The sequence below is a fragment of the Phoca vitulina genome, unplaced genomic scaffold, assembly GCF_004348235.1.
Source record: "Phoca vitulina isolate PV1807 unplaced genomic scaffold, GSC_HSeal_1.0 scaffold35, whole genome shotgun sequence".
Classification (NCBI taxonomy): Eukaryota; Metazoa; Chordata; class Mammalia; order Carnivora; family Phocidae; genus Phoca; species Phoca vitulina.
This window is the reverse complement of record NW_022589738.1, coordinates 6,881,201-6,900,248: the sequence shown is the minus strand read 5'-3', so window position 1 is coordinate 6,900,248 and position 19,048 is coordinate 6,881,201. Positions and strand designations below refer to the sequence as shown.

Sequence of the window (19,048 nt, the reverse complement as noted above, 5' to 3'; positions counted from 1 at the left end):
ACAGTTGTGTTTTCATTTTCATTGGTTTCCATAATTTTTTTTTAATTCTTCTTTAATTTCCTGGTTGACCCATTCATTCTTTAGTAGGATGCTCTTTAGCCTCCATGTATTTGAGTTCTTTCCGACTTTCCTCCTATGATTGAGTTCTAGTTTCAAAGCATTGTGGTCTGAAAATAGGCACGGAATAATCCCAATCTTTTGGTATCGGTTGAGACCTGATTTGTGACCTAGGATGTGATCTATTCTGGAGAATGTTCCATGAGCACTAGAGAAGAATGTGTATTCTGTTGCTTTGGGATGGAATGTTCTGAATATATCTGTGAAGTCCATTTGTTCCAGTGTGTCTTTTAAAGTCTTTATTTCCTTGTTGATATTTTGCTTAGAGAATCTGTCCATTTCAGTGAGGGGGGTGTTAAAGTCCCCCACTATTATTGTATTGTTGTCGATGTGTTTCTTTGCTTTTGTTATTAATTGGCTTATATGATTGGCTACTCCCATGTTAGGGGCATAGATATTTACAATTGTTAGATCTTCTTGTTGGATAGACCCTTTAAGTAGGATATAGTGTCCTTCCTCATCTCTTATTACAGTCTTTGGTTTAAAATCTAATTTGTCTGATATAAGGATTGCCACCCCAGCTTTCTTTTGGTGTCCATTAGCATGGTAAATGGTTTTCCACCCCCTCACTTTCAATCTGGGGATGTCTTTGGGTCTAAAATGAGTCTCTTGCAGGCGGCATATCGATGGGTCTTGTTTTTTTATCCAATCTGATAGCCTGTGTCTTTTGATTGGGGCCTTTAGCCCATTTACATTCAGCGTGACTATTGAAAGATATGAATTTAGTGCCATTGTATTGCCTGTAAGGTGACTGTTACTGTATTTTGTCTGTGTTCCTTTCTGGTCTATGTTGCTTTTAGGCTCTCTCTTTGCTTAGAGGACCCCTTTCAGTATTTCTTGTAGGGCTAGTTTCGTGTTTGCAAATTCCTTTAGTTTTTTTTTTTGTCCTGGAAGCTTTTTATCTCTCCTTCTATTTTCAATGACAGCCTAGCTGGATATAGTATTCTTGGCTGCATATTTTTCCCATTTAGTGCTCTGAATATATCCTTTCTGGCCTGCCAGGTCTCTGTGGATAGGTCTGTTGTCAATCTAATGTTTCTACCATCTGCTTCATTCTTAACACTGGTAATTTGTATGTCTTTGGTTTTTTCCCTTTATCACTCTTGTTAGCACTTTGTCAATTTTATTGATCTTTTTGAGGAATGAGCTCTTTGTTTCATTGATTTTGTCTATTTTTCTGTTTTCTGTTTTCAATTGATTTCTGCTCTTTATTATTTTCTTCATTGTGCTTGTTTTATGTTTTATTTTGTTCTTCATTTTCTAGATTCTCGAGGTGAGAGCTTGGATAACTAATTTCTTCTTTTCTAATATATGCATTTAAGAGCAGCTTTTTCAATTCATTGCCTTATTTAACTGACATGGCAATCCTTTTTTTTTTTTTATTATGTTATGTTAATCACCACACATTACATCATTAGTTTTTGATGTTGTGTTCCATGATTCATTGTTTGCGTATAACACCCAGTGCTCCATTCAATATGTGCCCTCTTTAATACCCATCACCAGGCTAACCCATCCCCCCACCACCCTCCCGACATGGCAATCTTTTATGGTAGGCAGTGCATGTGGTATTATTTTTAAAATCCTCTTCCTCTATTAGGTACCTCTCTCAGACAACATCCTCTAGATTATTTGAGTTCATTAATTAACAAGTAGATTAAAATGTATTTTCTTTTAATACACATCAAGCACAATCCCCTTGAGGACAGGGATCAGGAGCTCTTCCCTTATAACCTTAATGTAGAAAATTTGGTCCTAATAAATATTTGATAAATAAATGCACATTCATTCCCTACCCACTGCCATTGTTTTCAGTGAGAATTTTCTGCTGTGGTCATCCCACAATGGCAAGGTTCAGAATCTCTCCTAACATATATTTGCAAACAGATTTGCTTTGTTACACTCAAAGGTTTGAGCATTCATTTTGCATTTTATAATTATCTGTGATGTAAATTCCTGTCTTCCTCCCTCATACCTCTTTTCCTTTTTTCCAGCTGATACCATTGAGGCCCTATTAAACCCAGTGCACTTTTGAGAACTAGTGATGCTTTAACATCAACAAGTTTACAACTGAGTAGCAAAGGTAGCATTTATATCATTAGACTCAACTGCAAATGGGGCTGAGGAAAATCTCAAAAAAATCTTCATGGAGAAGGTAAATGTAAATAAAGCCCAGAAGGATAAGGAAGCATACAATACACCAAGGATAAAATATAAAGAAATTATAAGCAAAGGCCATACTGTACACATAACCAGATGATAAGCAATGGGAGTGAAGCAATTCAAAAGGAAGATACAACATTTTTTTTCCGATTGAGTTTGCGTTCTAACAGGTAAGACACATATGAAACATATATCCAGTTGATTTATTATGCATGAAACTAATGTGCAAAGCAGCATGCAAGGAGAAGATATATGATGAACTTTTGGAATAATTTGAGCTATCAGAGTAGAAAAGCACCTGAGATCACTTCAGGGGGATTCAGAGAGATGTAATATAGTGTTGAAAAATGAAGGCAAGGGCTAGATTGCAAAGGGTCTTTTCATTTCTGACCATATTTTCCACTGGGGTATCATACTAGTAATGAGTGTCCTCCTGAAACTGATAAGGTAGGCGTGAGCCCACATGCTAATAATTCTTCACTTGTATGAATGGCCCTATTCCCCACTACTACATCCATTTTGTGACATTCTCTGCCCTACTGTTTGCCCTGGGAAGGTTAGCTCTTCATCTCCATCACCTCAGCCTCTTGCACTCCTTCAGCAAATTGTGTGACACCAGCACATCAGAGGATGGGGGAAGAAGTTTAGGGCATTTATTTGTTACTTTGTATGCACCTCACTAAAGTCCTGGTCATGACTTTGTGTGTCTCTTACTGTTCCAACAACATTGTTCTCTCCCTTTGACCCATCAGGCCTGGAGGTGGGAATAACTTTCCACTTTTGATATTACCTGGATGACTCACTTTCCTTCAGCCTGATCACCCTGCCTACACCTCTGTCCATACATAGTTGTTTCAACAAATTGTTTTCTGTTAAATGCTTTTGTGTCTGTCTAATTCCTGCCAGGACCTTGACTAACAGAATATAAAAAATTCAACTCTTAAATCTTGGTACTGATTCTCAGCTCACCGACATCAATGTCTTTAATTTCTTTTTGCTTATAATACTTTTGTTTCACTCAGAAATCTATAATCACCATCATTAATTTCTACACATTTACCTCCAAAAATGGTTGAAGATCAATATATGCATTTTGTGGCCATTGTTTTTACAACACAGATAAATTACTTTGGGGTTTTACTTATATTTAGTAAGTAAATGTTCTGTCTTGACCCTCTAGAAGGCATTGCTGTGTAGTACCAAGTCCCAAAATCAAATCATTTTGCACATGTCAGAGATACCATTGTCTATGGAAATATGAGTTAAAAAGTGCTCTCTGTTTCACAAGTTGTAGCTATTTTTCTGTCTAGTGGGAAAAAATCTGAATGTTTCAGAATGAACCCACAAGGTTCCAGAGATCCATTTACTATTTTTTTTTTTTTTAAAGATTTTATTTATTTATTTGACAGAGAGAGAGAGAGCACAAGTAGGCAGAGAAGCAGGCAGATGGAGAGGGAGAAGCAGGCTCCCCGCAGAGCAGGGAGCCCGATGCGGGACTCGATCCCAGGACCCTGGGATCATGACCTGAGCCGAAGGCAGCCGCTTAACCGACTGAGCCACCCAGGCGCCCAATCCATTTACTATTTTTAATGGGAACTAAAATAATGTTAAAGAAATATACATTGCACACATAGAAAGGAATAATCTCATGTCACAACATAGGTTGAATGGCAAATCTGAACTTCTAGCTCCACCTAACAGTAACAAAGGAACACCTGCCTTCCCATGTTCCACAAAAGGAGTGTAAGAAGAGGCTAGATAAAAGAGAAGACTTAAATAAGATCCAGAGTCTGATAGCGTAATACCGTAAATGTCCAGGTTCTTATTTAAAATCACTCATCAAGCCAAGAAAAAGGAAAATCACAACTTGAATGAAGAAAGACAATCAACAGTCACCTACATCGAAATGACACAGGTGATAGAATTATCTGCCAAGGATATTCAAGCAGCCATCATAAAAAATGGTTCAATAAGCAATTACAAACTTGCTTGCAACAAATAAAAAATAGAAGGTCTCAGCAAGAAATAGAAAACATATAGAACAAAATGAAGTTTTAGAACTGAAAAATACAGGAATCAAAATTCAGTGGATGGTCTCAACAGAAGATTGGAGGGGGCAGAGGGCAAAATCCATGAACAGGAAGATAGAACAGTAGAAATTACCCAGTCTGAGCAAGAAAGAAAATAGGCTGATGAAAACTGAACAGATCCTCAGTAACCTGTGGGATCATAATAAAAGATCTATGATGCATGTCATCAGAGTCCTGAAAGGAGAGAAAAAAGAAAGTGTTGCTGAACAAGTGCCCAAAGAAATAAAGGCCAGAAGGGGCGCCTGGGTGGCTCAGTTGATTAAGTGTCTGCCTTTGGCTCAGGTCATGATCCCGGGGTCCTGGGATCGAGCCCCACATCGGGCTCCCTGCTCCACGGGAAGCCTGCTTCTCCCTCTCCCGCTCCCCCTGCTTGTATTCCCTCTCTCGCTGTGTCTCTCTCTGTCAAATAAATAAATAAAATCTTTAAAAAATATATTTAAAAAGAAATAAAGGCCGAGAAATAACCAAATTTGGAAAAAGAGTCAAGAAGCGACTGAACAAAAAAGGATAAGCCCAAGGAGATCCATGCCTATACGCATTACAGTCAAACTTCTGAAAACAAGTGATAAAGAAAAAAAAAAAAAAGCTTGAAAATAGTAAAAGACAAAAGACACTATGGGCAAAAAAAAAAAAAATTCAAATGACAAGATTTTTTTATGAGAAACTGGAATCCAGAATGAAACGGGAAATGGCATGACATTTTTCATATGATTAAAGAAAAGACCTGTCAATGTCCAGAAAAATAGAAAAGGAGGCAGCACGCCAAACACATTTTATGACACAGGAAGTACTCTGATACCAAAACCAGACAAACATAGCACAAAAAAAAACAAAAAACAAAAAACAAAAAAAAAAACACCTCAGACCAGTATCCTTCACATATATACAGAGACAACAATCCCTAACAGAATTTGATAAGTTATATTAACTACCAAAAAAAAAAAAAAAAATCACATGATCTTATTGATGCAGAAAGAAAGGTTTGATAAAATTCAGCACCCATTCATGATAAAAATTCTCAGAAAACTAGGAGTTCAGGAGAACTTCCTCAACTTGATAAAGAACATCTACAAAACTTCTATAGCTAACATCATAGTAATGGTGAAATATTCTAATGGTTTCTTCCTAATAGGAGGATCAAAGCAAAGATGTTTGCTTTCAGCCTGCTATTTGTAGTACTGGAAGTTCGAGCCAGCATGAAAATGCAAGAAAAGTGAATAAAAGCATACAAATCAGGAAGGAGGACTTAAAATCATCCCTGTTTGCGATATTATGATGGCGCTCTGTAAAATATCCCAGGGATTCTACAAAATTACTCATAGAAATAATGAGTTCAGCAAGATCTCAGGACAAAAGGTCAACTACAAAAACCGATTGTATTTCTGTATGTAAGAAATGAACTGCTGGAAACTAATATTTTAAATGTACTTTTCTGGGGCGCCTGGGTGGTGCAGTTGGTTGGGTGGCCAACTCTTGGTTTCCACTAAGGTCGTGATCTTGGGGTTGTGAGATTGAGCCCCACATCGGGCTCCCCACTCCACCACGAGGTTTGCTCGAGAATCTCTTTCCCTCCCCTCTGCCCTTCCCACTCGTGCTCTCTCTCTCTCAAATAAATAAGTAAATCTTTAAATAAAATAAAATGTAACTTTCTGTAGTCACTACAAAAAAAGAGAGAGAGAAATGTTTGGGAATCTAACAAAACATATAGGACCTACAGGCCACGAACAAAAAAAAAAAAAAAAAAAGGGATGAAATAAAACCAAGACCTAAATAAAAGGAGATAAATACTGTGTTCATGGACTATGAACTATAACATAGTAAATGTCAGTTATCCCCCAAATTAATCAATAGTTTTAATGGAATTACTATCAAATTTCCAGCAAGATTTTTTTGTTTATATGTACAAGCACCCAATTGCCTGAATCCTCTCTGCCTTATTTTGTGTGGGTTCATTGTTAATAAACTACCCATAACTAGCACATTTCTCCACTGGATTTATCTAAAGAGATTTTTTTTTAAACACCTAAGAAATACATGTCTTAATAGAATTTGTAGCATTTCAGCCAGTATGGATCATTGTAGGGAAGAGAAGCAGAAATGGCCTGGAAATTATTTTTTCCAGATCAATAAATTTGTGAGCTTTATTTAAATATCTTAGCTACTAAGCCTGTTTTTTCCTAGCTTATTTATCCTGTGATGCCTATTTAATTGTAGTGCTTAAAATTATGTTAAATAATTGAATCAGTGGAGAAAATGACTCAGACCCCTCCCAGTTTATATAAAATACTGCTGTTAGGGTTTTTGGTTTCTTAAGAATTCCTTTCTTGTCCACTTGGAGGTTTACCATAATCAGTCTTTTCTAATTAATATTCCAGTCATCTTAGGATATAGGAATTACTGGTTGATATTAGAATATAAGCAAGGACTAGGGGCGCCTGGGTGGCTCAGTCGTTAAGCGTCTGCCTTCGGCTCAGGTCACGATCCCAGCGTCCTGGGATCGAGCCCCGCATCGGGCTCCCTGCTCCGCGGGAAGCCTGCTTCTCCCTCTCCCTCTCCCACTCCTCCTGCTTGTGTTCCCTCTCTCGCTGTGTCTCTCTCTGTCAAATAAATAAATAAAATCTTTAAAAAAAAAAAAAAAAGAATATAAGCAAGGACTAGTCTTCATTTTTTATAACATGTATCTTACATCCATAGGCTAAAGAAAGTAAGTAAAAAACATGCTGATGCAAGCCTTCAGTGTAATAAAAATAAGCTTTGTATTCTTGCAAAAGTAAAGTCTTAGGAGTTCATGTGTAACAATTATAACCTTTCATTTAAAATCATTTTCAAAGCATACATGTACGGTGCATGTTTAGTTACATTATTTTTTAATGTCTTTTTTTGCAAACTGTCATTTGACAGCCTATGCTTTTCCCCCTTTCTTTGTGCAACTGTATATATAAGAATAATACCATCATAGGCATATTAGGAATGAGAAAAAACAACCCAATCACAATACAAAGCGCTGTTAGAAAGCACAATATGATGATATAAAATAAAGACGACCTAAATATTAGAAGTATATGCTGTTAAAGGGGCGCCTGGGTGTCTCAGTGGGTTAAACCTCTGCCTTGGGCTCAGCTCATGATCCCAGGGTCCTGGAATGGAGCTCCATGTCGGGCTCCCTGCTCTGTGGGGAGCCTGCTTCTCCCTTTCCCTCTTCTTGCTGCTCTGCCTGCTTGTATATTCTCTCTCTCTCTCTCTCTCTCTCTCTGTCAAATAAATAAAATCTTCTAAAAAAAAAAAAAGTATATGCTGTTAATGGATTAAAAGACTCAACATAGTTAAAATGTCATTTCTCCCCAAATTGATCTATTTAATGCAATTCCCATCAAAATACCAGAAAGATATTTTTTAGTCCGATCTGTAGACCTATTTGTAGATAAGCTTATTCTAAACTTTGTAAGGTAAGACACAGGACCTAGAATTTCTAAAATGGTTTTGGAAAAGAATAAAAAGTGGGAGGAATAACTCTAATGCTTGGGCATGTTATGTCGCCAGAGTAACTAAGGCAGTGTGATATTGGCAGAGAGCTAGGCACACAAGTCAATAGGACAGAAGTGAGATCCCAGAGGTAGATCCCCACAAATATGTCCAATTGGTTTTCGACAAAGGTACAAAAGTTATTCAGTGGAAGAAAGGTAGTCTTTTCAACAAATGCTGTTGGAGCAGTTGGAAATCTGTAAGAAAAAGGACATCTACGTAAACCCCACACCTCATACAAAAGCAAGCCCATAGATTTAAATGTAAATATGAAATGATTAAAAATTTAGGAAAAAAAAAAAAACAGGAGACAATGAATCATGGCTTCGTGAAAAGTTTGTAGACTTGACACCAAAAGTACCATCCATAAAAGAAAAAAAAATTCAATAAATTCTGTAAATTGGACTTGAGAAAAAACATTTTTGTTTTGGAATTTCACTGTTATGATGAAAAGACAAGCCGCAAACTGGGAGAAACAATTTGCAAGGCACATATCTAATGAAGGACTCATATCTAGAATATATAAATTCTCAAAAATTAAAAACACTCAAAAATTAATAGTTAAAACGAAAGGTATTCAATTGGAAAATGAGCAAAAGACATGAACGGCCATTTCACTGAAGAGTCTATTCAGATGGCAAATAAGCATGAGAAAGGATGTTCGATGTCATTAACCATTCGGGCATTTCAAGGTAAAACCACCATAGTATATCTCTACATGCTTAACACTGCAAAAAAACTAAAATTGACAATACCAAATGCTACAGAGGATACAGAGACACTGGATCACTCACATTACTGGCAGATACATAAAATGGTACAGACCCTCCAGAGAGTGTTTTGGCAGTTTCTTTAAAAAGTAAACATACATTTACCATATGGACCAACAACTTTACTCCTGGGCATTAATCCCAGATAAATGAAAAATATGTGCATGACTGTTTTACAGCTTTATTTGTAGTAACCCCAAACCAAAAATAACCACAATTTCCTGCAATAAATGAATGACTACACAAACCATAGTACACAATTAACATGGAATACTACTCACAATAAAAGTAAGCAAGCTACTGAGGCAGATAACAACTTGAATGGATCTCTAGGACATTATGCCAAGTGAAAAAAGCTAGTATCAAAAGATCACATACCGAATGATTCCATTTTTCTAACATTCTTGAAATGATACAGTGATGGAGACCAAATTAACAAGTGCCGAGCTGTGGGTCACAGAGTCCAGGGATTGATGGTTGGTATGACTCTAAAGGGAGAGGAGAAGGAAGATCTTTGTGAAAGGTAATGATTCTGCAGTTTCTATGTTGTGATTGAGACTGCGGTTACCCAAATCTACAGTATTATAAAATGGCAGAAATATATACACATTGTATCGATGTCATTTTGCTGGTTTTGAAATTGCGTAATAGTTCGCTTAAATGTAACTGAGGACACTGAATGAAGAGTATATGGGACCCCTCTTTACTCTCCTCGCAACCTTTTTGTGAATATGTAATTATCTCAAAACAGAAAGTTAAATTTTAAAAAGCTCTGCTCTGCCAATTATTAACACTGGGGATTTGAGTAAATTGCTTTGACCAGTCATCTTTATAATGGGGCTCCTAAGACCTCAGCACTGTGGTTATTGTGAGGACTTAATGAGAGAGGTAAGTGACTAAGGACCACAGGAAAATAGGACAAGGTCTGAATTAGAATTCACTGTGTTTGGGCTAAATTTTATTTTATGTACCTTTCACTTTTTCAAGTATTTCTTCTCGCCTAGATTATAAAACCTTAAGGGAAATGTATGTATTCCACATTGATGTAGAATTTATTACAGGGACCCAGTAAATTCGAATTGTTGACTAAGGCTAAGAGACCATTAAGATGTACCTGAGAGCATTTAACTCTATCCCTTTTTGGTGCACTGGATGTGAACCAAGACAAGATTTTGGTATATTGGTAGCCATAGTTATTTTTAGAAGCATACACTTCGTGGTTTTTCAAAATTGGCTATGCATTGGGCGCCTGGGTGGCTCAGTCGTTAAGTGTCTGCCTTTGGCTCAGGTCATGATCCCGGGGTCCTGGGATCGAGTCCCACATTGGGCTCCCTGCTCCGCGGGAAGCCTGCTTCTCCCTCTCCCACTCCCCCTGCTTGTGTTCCTGCTCTCACTATGTCTCTCTCTGTCAAATAAATAAATAAAATCTTAAAAAAAAAAAATTGGCTATGCATCAGAGTCACCTATAAAACATAGAGCACTAGGTCCTACTCCCAAAGAGTTTCTTATTTTCAGGTCTTGTCCAGAAATTTTCCATATGTTGCTGTTGCTTCATGGACCACACTTTACAAATCACTGATGAACTGTGCATGTGCCTTGGCTTAAATGTGGGCTTATAGCTATAGAAAACTCACAGTACAAGGTGTAAAGGAACTTAATTCAGGGCGGTATTACACCCTAGAGCACAGGAAAACACATGCTAACATGTAGACTTGGATGCATGTTGGTCAGAAACCACTTTTTGATTTTGTTTTATGAAATTGTTGCTTATAGGCATACTTAGATGACCACGCTAAGAAGAGGAAATGAGATGACTTACGGAGAACATTTTAAATCTGTTTTGGATAATAGTACTTTAAATACAACTATCTACAAATTAAGCCTTATGCCTTATTTCATATAGATTTTGTTGGGGGGAATGGTGATATTATGATAATGGTATTCTAAAATATGAAATGTATAACGATTAAGGTAAACATTATACTCTGATTCAATATGCCAGTTTTTTTTCTATTTTTATCTATAATTTATTTCTGTGCCAAGCAGTTGAATGTTTGACATTGAAAAATGAGTCTGTCACTTCAACAAATGGTATTATAAAAACACTCCAATAATTTTAGCACAGATTATTATTATTTTTTAAAGATTTTATTTATTTTGACAGAGAGAGACACAGCGAGAGAGGGAACACAAGCAGGGGGAGTGGGAGAGGGAGAAGCAGGTTTCCGGCCGAGCAGGGAGCCCAATGTGGAGCTCGATCCCAGGACCCTGGGACCATGACCTGAGCGGAAGGCAGATGCTTAACGACTGAGCCACCCAGGCGCCCCAGCACAGATTATTATTGCAAAAAGAATATCCTTCTAAAAAGTTAAACCAATGTTTCTTTCAAATATTGGGCTCATCTGCTGTGTTAAAAATGTGATAAAGAAGCCTTCTCTTGGCAAAGAATGGTTTACAAACATGCCGAATAACATATTACAAGTGTGTTCACTTAATACAGAAAACTTCTTTTGAGAGCCATTAAATAATTAATAATTAACTTGATGTCCAAGAGAATGGTATTTTAATAATTGCCACCAAAGAAATCAAAGAAAGAGTGATTTTAGTAAAGTTTTCTCATAAGGTGCTATGGAAATTTAGCATTTTCGGAAGATTTCTTCATTCAATTATAAGAGTACTCTTTATTTGAGCAGAAGCCTTGTCCCCTGAGAGCTATACACAGTCTGCCTTCAGAGCTCAGCTGCTACATTCTGCTGTTGCTTTTCTTAATCAGACTGTTGGCATCATCAATACCTGACTTTTGATAAGATCTGCAGGGTAGAAATTAAGTTTGGTAGATAGGGGATACATAACGAGTGCAGAGATTATCCTGGGCATTTCTTTTTGTTCAGTAGAGTGAAATTTTTAGTGTTGTTGAGAGGGTAAAAAAGGAAAGGCATTTCAGAGTCTATTCTGGATTAGGATTTTCTGCTCTGTTATTTTAGAAATGTGCATAGAAGTCACAGAAAGTACTGTCGTTTTGTATACTGAGGAGTTTTCATGTTTAGAAGCCTGTGAGAGCAAGTACTATGTCCACTGTGCTATTCTGGTTTGGACATTAATCAGAACACAGTTGAACATTATTTGACTTCACAGGGCTTGCCATGCTGGAAGAACAACCTTATATGTAGTGGCCATGGGCAGTCCTATTATGGGAAACCAACTTGAGAGAAAAGGCGGGTCACTTGCTTCTGCGCAGGTCCTGGAATTTGAAATATCCAGGGGCCTCTACAGAATCCTGGCATCATTTACTATGTTGACTCACTCAGTGTTGGGATCACTCACTTTCCCCTTACAGGACTCAGATCTTGGAGGCAATTAACTTCAGAGAAAAACGAATAGGAAAAACTGAAGTGTTCTTTTTTAAAAGGCTGCTGAAGTTGGTTGATTTCTCATCATTCCTAAACCTATTGGAGCACTAAAGTTGGGAGAAAATTTACCAAGACTTTTCCTGCTGCCTTGATATATACTTTTTTTTTTCTTTTTCCCAAATGCTTTGGTGGGAAGAAGTAGAGGACTGTTGTAAGTACAAAGTCACTAAGAATATTTTTACCGTGGCATAAGTTTTAGTTTGTGGCAAGCTCACTGATGAGGCAGATTGATTTTAAATTATTGTAGTAGTTTGTGAATAAGAATAAATGTTATCCTAAATTTCCTGTACACATATATGTGCAGGTGTACATGTTTCTCATTGGGAAAACTTTTCAGTAGAAATGAGGTAGAGTTTAAAGTTTTTTCTTTACAAATATAATCAAGATCTTTCTTTTTTAAGAAACCACTAAAGTAATAGAATATGCATGGCTGGCCTGAAGTATTTGTAACAAACTATTTTAATTGCTCTGAAGTCGTTCGTGTATCTGAGTTATTATCTTGATTATTTGATCCTCTCTTCAGTAATGGTTGCATGTGGGGCAGTGATCTGCTATATATTCTCAATGAACTAATTGTGGTAGTGGAATGATGTGTGGAGACCCCAAGGTTAGAAAAATTCTATCTGGCACATCTTGGGGGGAAAAAATTGAAAAACAGAACGAATTGTGATGGATAAATGGAGGCGGAGGAAAGTATGATAAATATTTAATTTAAAAATCCTTGTCTCATGTTATATTTAGTATTTTGAGTGTTCTTTTCTGTAGCATATCATGAAAATTCCTTCAAGTAGTGATATGCTCTTTGCTGGCAAATGACCAGACACTTTTGTTGAGAACACAACATAAAAGCAAGAGGGACTTCTGATCATTTCACAGTAAGCTCACCGTGTTGTTTCATGTCTAGTATGACCTAGGTTTTCAGTAAAGCTTTTTTATTTGGCTTTTATATAAAGTGCATCTATTTTGTTTATTTTAAGAAAGTCATGATGACTAATGAAAAATTGAGAAATTGACTCTGGCACAGTAGTAAAAATAATGTATAAAAATAATATATGAAGAGTACAGTGTGTCCCAAAGAGATGGACAGAGGCGATTACCTTGTCCCCCTTACCCCCTGCCTTTGACTGGTGGATTATAGCCATTCTGAAACAGATATGATGGTGATGCCTATAATTAACAGTGAAGAAAGTAAGTCTCTCCAAATAAGTAATTCTTCAAAACTTCTGGTAAAAAGGTCACAACACAACTCTGGCCTCTGTGCCAAAAAAAAAAAAAAAAATGAACATTGTGCACTTACTGATTCACATTAGATGCTACCAGAGTTTATAGTAAAACATGTTTAACGAAATTTCCTTATTTTACAAATTTATTAGGTGAGCACCAGAATTGCTTTCTGGTTGAAAAACCATCCCATTTACTAATGTTACAAAAATACAACGGCGTATATTCTTCGCAATGTACGCATATTGATTGATCCATTATTATACTTACAAAATTCACACCAGAAACCAGTGCAGAGAGTGATATAGAAAAAATAGCAAAGATGCAATTCAAAAAATAACAAAGAATGAAGCAAGGCAAACCTACTCTCCGCTTTGTCATAGATATTCAAATAACTTCAAATTCTTCATTAGAATTTAAAGAAAGCTAACCTTTTTGGGACAAGCTCTGTAGGACTTTATTAAAGCACATTTTAAAGCTATCAGGTGAAACTTTAAGCTGTATGACAGTGGGTTCGTTAAGAGAATATGAAGATATTCACACGGTTATATTCTACATTAACTTTTACCAGCTGACATACTTCTGTTTGAATGTATTGACATTGGAATGAGGTGTTTTTTTTTTTTTTGAATTGCCTTAGTTTGAAAAAACGTAAAAGAGTACACGTGGGTGGTTTTTAATGAAAGTAGTTGCCAGAAGATCGCTGTATTAACATAAAGATTGTTTACTTTTAGAATTGCTCAAATATTGCATTGCAAAGAGTCACTCAAATAATTTATTGCAAATATACATTTTGTTGGAATTTTTTAAATGATAGAAATTATCTTGACTTCTAATAAAATCACCATTTAGAATGATTTCATTTACAGAGTCTTCTAAGGGCATCTTAACTCTGAAAAAGAGATTGCTGATCTAAGTGGATAATATATTTTTTAATTGAATAAGAAGTTTTCTCTATCTCTTATGCGGCATAACATTATGGAAAATGCAGTAGAGAATGTCACGTAGTAGTTACTGTAAACTTAAAGATTACCAAGTGTTTTGTGCAAATTTATGTTATTTAAGGGGAAAAAAATGTGTCGGTTGACACTACTCCAGCTAGAGAGTACTGAGATATAAATTCATAATTTGGACAGAGATATTAATACAGCTTCCTCTTTGGTTCTGAAGTATTCATTTGAAATCCTTGTAGTCCAAGTCATTTGTTACATGAGAAACAAATTGTCAAATTCTTAACCACTTGTGTGGTTTAATAAAAGAGATTTAAATCTTTGTTGTCTTAGAAAAGTCAGGGTTTTTAAAAATTTTGTTTTATTATCTTTCATCATGGCTTTATCACAAGAAAAAAGCAAAGTGATTTCCCAAACTTTCCTTCCCCTTCCACCTTCTACTGTAATATTCCCCTAACTTATTAAAAATGATTTATCATACTTTTTATTAAACTATTCTTTCTTCCACTGCAGATACAGGAAACATGGTATTTTGATGTGAGTGTATCTGATTATATAAATGCATGAAGACACATTTAAATCACAGAGCCGTTGACAGTTCACTGGAAATTAAGCTTTCTTTGAAGATAATTTTCTGTTCATGTCTTTGATTTTCTATTTTAGACATACATCATTTTTTAAGAAATTGACAAATAAGACTAATGTATGTCCTCTGTCCAACGAAACATAACAAACCATGAAGGAAGGAGCAGACCAAGGTTTTACGGGGCCTGGGATTATACAATTTGAGGGAAGGGAGTCTTTTAAGAAAAATAATACAAAATCATGAACCTACAATGAGGTAGGGCCTTGGGAGGAACCAGTGTAGGTGATGGCCCTCAAGGCTTAAACTTTAAAAGTCCTCAACTTTAAAAGTGATTTCATGGGAAATCACCTCCGTATGAAGGGATGTGTTGTTGAATATTTACCCAGTTACATTTTAAGATGAAATTGATGCTAGTTATATTTCTTTAAGCATATGTTATTTCTCAGAGACAGGCTTTTATTTAATGCAGATTACAGTTAAAAGAATGCGTAATGGTAGGAATTTGACATTTCTGCCTTTCATTCTGAAAAGATACATTGATTAAAATGATGTCAAACTCAGTTAATGGAGGCGGTGCAGCTATTTCAGATATACAGGGTATGTGATTTGAAGGCAAGCCAAATCACAATGAGAAGAATAATGATGACCTTGGTTTATTTTTATATAGCACATTCAGATTTTGATTGGATTCAGAAGGAGGCAATGGTTTTCTTTCTCACAAAGTCCTGCTATCATCCTAGGAGATTTGTGTTCTGTTATCAAGGCACTTGGCTCATATTGGAACATTTTTCTGGGAGGGTCATGGGCTGCAGTATGAGAAATGAAGAGACTTTTTTTTTTTTTTTTTTATTAAATGCAACCAAGTTCCATAACAGAATTGCATGGAAATGTTTCTCTTTGGGGAGTATGCTCCATGCAGCAGACTGAGCTTCAGAACACAAATAAACAAGCAAACATCTTGCAGTCTTCACCTTTCTCCTCATTTAAAAACATCTGTTAGTTAAACTTCTTGGGGTTTCACTCTCTACAATATTGACAGAGTAATAGAACACGGATTTGGATTTCGGAAGTTTAATTTACATACAGATACGAAAGTTCAGTTGGCAGTGTTGGGTAGTTTATTATTTTGCCACTTTGGAGAGGGTTTGTCTATGGATGTCACGTGTGGAATTTTTCTTCAAATCTTCATCTTTGTAAAATTTCAAGCTCCCTCTAGTTAATATTAAAAGTGAACGTGTCTTTTAGAGATTCTCATATCCTGTCTTGAAGGGGACAGTGACCCTGCTCTTTGTGAATTGCTCATATGCAAACTATCATTTGAGGAGTAACAACTAACATGATTTAGTTGACTTTTTTCCTGAAATCTATAGTGTAAAAAGCTTATTTTTCCCATATCTTACAGCATAATATAATTTTGCATGTACCTTTTTTTAAACCAGAGGTCTCCTCCAGGGATCCAGAAACAGTAACTCTCAGGGACAACATGGTCTTTCTCTTTCTCCATTCAAGATGACTGCCCTGAATATGGGGCAGACAAGGCGGGGGGAAGGGGGAAGCGCAAAAACCTTGGCTCTGGTGTTCACGGGTATCTTAACTTTCTCAGCCACAGTTCTTACAGGCAGCAGGCAGAATGAGAATGAAGAGAGGAAAATGGTCCTGCTTGCTCATGCTTAAAAGAGTCCTAATCTGAAGACTGCACAACCTCTACCACATGCCCAATAACAAAACCAAAAGGCAATACTCCCCCTGGCACAGCTCAAGCCCTCCACTGAGGCGGCCATTTTAAAAAACAATGTCTATTCAACTCTTTGCTCCATCTGATGTTATTCTGATAGCAGGTATTCAAAACACCTGGGAATTTTAATAGGTGAAAGAACCCACAGGGCAATGTTCTCAGGGTCTTACTGTCCCCAGAGGGATTTTGCATAGTATATGTAATGATATTAAGCCCTGAGAAAAAAGTGTTCCTAGCAGTCTGGATTGAGTTTGGAAATCAATTTCTTCCCTGTCTCCTTTATTATCTTTTGCCTTCTGCCTCAGTGCCTCACTTTGGCTTTGTCATTATGCGTGCCATTCTTCAGTAATGGAAGGTGGGGGCGAATTGACAATTATCCTTTAACTGGAATGGAACCGTCATTTCTTTGCTCTGCTGGTAAATCGTTGATGCTGCTGTTGTTCTTGTTGTTCGTAAATGGCTCTTCCAGAACTCTTAATACAATATTTTGATTCCATATAATTTTCAGAAAATAATATAATTCCATATAATTTTAAGGAAAAGATGTTGGAAAATTGATGTTTGACATCTGGAGTATATCGAAGGCTGGTTAAAAAGATTCAGTCTTACGTTCCTGTTCAAGTACCAGGATCTGAGGAAGAGCTTTGCTTCTATTTTTACTTCTTTTAGTTTATTAATTTATTTATCTTAGTATATAATTTGGTTGTTGTAATGAATAGGAGGAGTATTAAAGTGCATCATGAAAGCCAATGCTTATCCATGTAATAAAGTGAGAATGTTGACATTTAAATGGGTTTTGAACAGGGTTAACATGATTTTAAAGAAGCTTGAGAAAAATAGATGTTTGAAAAAAATAGATGTTTGAATTGTCATGCTTTTAGCTTGTATTTAATAAATATTCAACCCATTCACAGGCATTGCAACAAGGAAGGAATTTACGTATGCCAACATAGTGTATAGTATTTGGCCAGTTTACTTCCAACTTTTAAATGTACTTTATCTCTACCACTATGAAACAATTGATGTTTTAGAAAGACCAGTATTAATTGAGCACAATTAGCATTATAGTAGTCTCATCTTATGTCCAATTACGGGCAAATAAAGGAGTTGCCCTTTCGGTGTTTTCACCCTCTCCTTGATTTTTGCTTTGTTTTGTTTTAAATTGCTGTCCCCCCTCCCGCTCTGTTTCTGGCTAAGACTGTCATTGAATCAGGACTATAAAAGGGCATAAACATCAGTGGCGTTTTGCTCATTCTTGGCACCCATCTGTATTTGCACACAACTTGTCTACTCCTTTATCAGATTACAGCTGCGGTACTACCTTAGCCTGAGCTAAGTGCTGAGTTAAAGGGCATGGGAGTCAGCCCACTGTTAGGAGTACAGATTTGTAGCCTTGGAAACCGTGTGAGGTCAAACTAAAGAAATGCGAAAGAGAAAAATCACAGAATCAGAACTGCCCACATATTTCACCAAAGGCAGGTTGAGTAATTCCTTTTTCTACTGATGCTCAAGGAGGGCAGGATTAGAAATAATGTTATCAAAATGGCTGAGGAACCGATAAAATTATCTGTGAATCCCAATGGCTCCTGTATATTGGGAAATAACTTGGAAGGAAAAGGGAAAATCTGACTCTACAGAGTGCAACTAGATAGAAGCAATGTTGGCTTGTAGCTGGTTAACTAAAAGAGCTTACTGGAAGCTCAGACAGCTGGGGAATCCTGATTTAGTAGAGCCTGAAGGGCAGGTCAGGAGCCATGTGAACAGCTGCTGAAGATCTAGAGGATTCCTTTGGATTAGGTCTACACACCCCATCTCTAATGGGCTATGTCAGAGAGCACCAAGTATTATCACGGAGTTCAGTTCGCTCAAGCCTGTGGATTTTGCAGTGTTTTACTTTAAATTTCTGGAAACAGAGTTGCTCTCAAAAGAAATCCAGAACTAAAAGTATCAAAAGAAGTGACTCTGTAAAGTTTGTATTGTATTGGGTTTGGGTGATCATTGTTTAAAGAAAGAACAGTTTGTTATTCATTCATGCAGATAATATATTATCCTTCATGTCAGGTACCGTACTAGTCTCTGGAGATAATGTTCTAAACAAGTGAACTCACTGAGATTAGAATTAAGGATTAGGTTAGAATTTAAATTGCATTTGAGATAAGGGCCGGAGAATAAAACACACATTGTTATAAGAATGTATAAGAGTGAGACCTAGACTAGTATTAGAAATTGGGGAGAGATCCCCAGGAAAATTACATTCAAAGCAACACAAAGAAGAATGGGATTGGGGAATAGTGGTCAAAGGGAAAAAGAGAGAGGAAAAATGTTTACATTCAGAGGAAACAACGTATGTGAAGATAGAACTTGGTATGAAGAAAGAACTAAAAGAAGGTGAATTTTCCTTGAGTATAGTAAGTCAGGGAAAGTTTGGGACTGGTGTGCTGCTAAAATGGTGAGAGCTGGGGTCTAGTCACTCAGAGCCTCGGA

General features: G+C 36.6%; 1 protein-coding gene across 12 annotated transcripts in view; it reads left to right on the top strand.

Moving 5' to 3' along the window:
- Positions 1-19,048, top strand: part of DMD (dystrophin) — a 2,446,616-nt gene that overhangs the window by 391,768 nt on the left and 2,035,800 nt on the right. For 2 of the 12 annotated variants that reach the window (XM_032426638.1, XM_032426641.1), the window contains exon 1: positions 11,013-12,223. The exons of the other annotated variants lie outside the window; for them this stretch is intronic. In XM_032426638.1, the coding sequence (XP_032282529.1) occupies positions 12,193-12,223 (31 nt within the window). In that variant the 5' untranslated portion in view covers positions 11,013-12,192. Of the gene's footprint in view, positions 1-11,012; positions 12,224-19,048 lie in introns of those variants that run through there. 12 annotated transcript variants of the gene reach the window in all.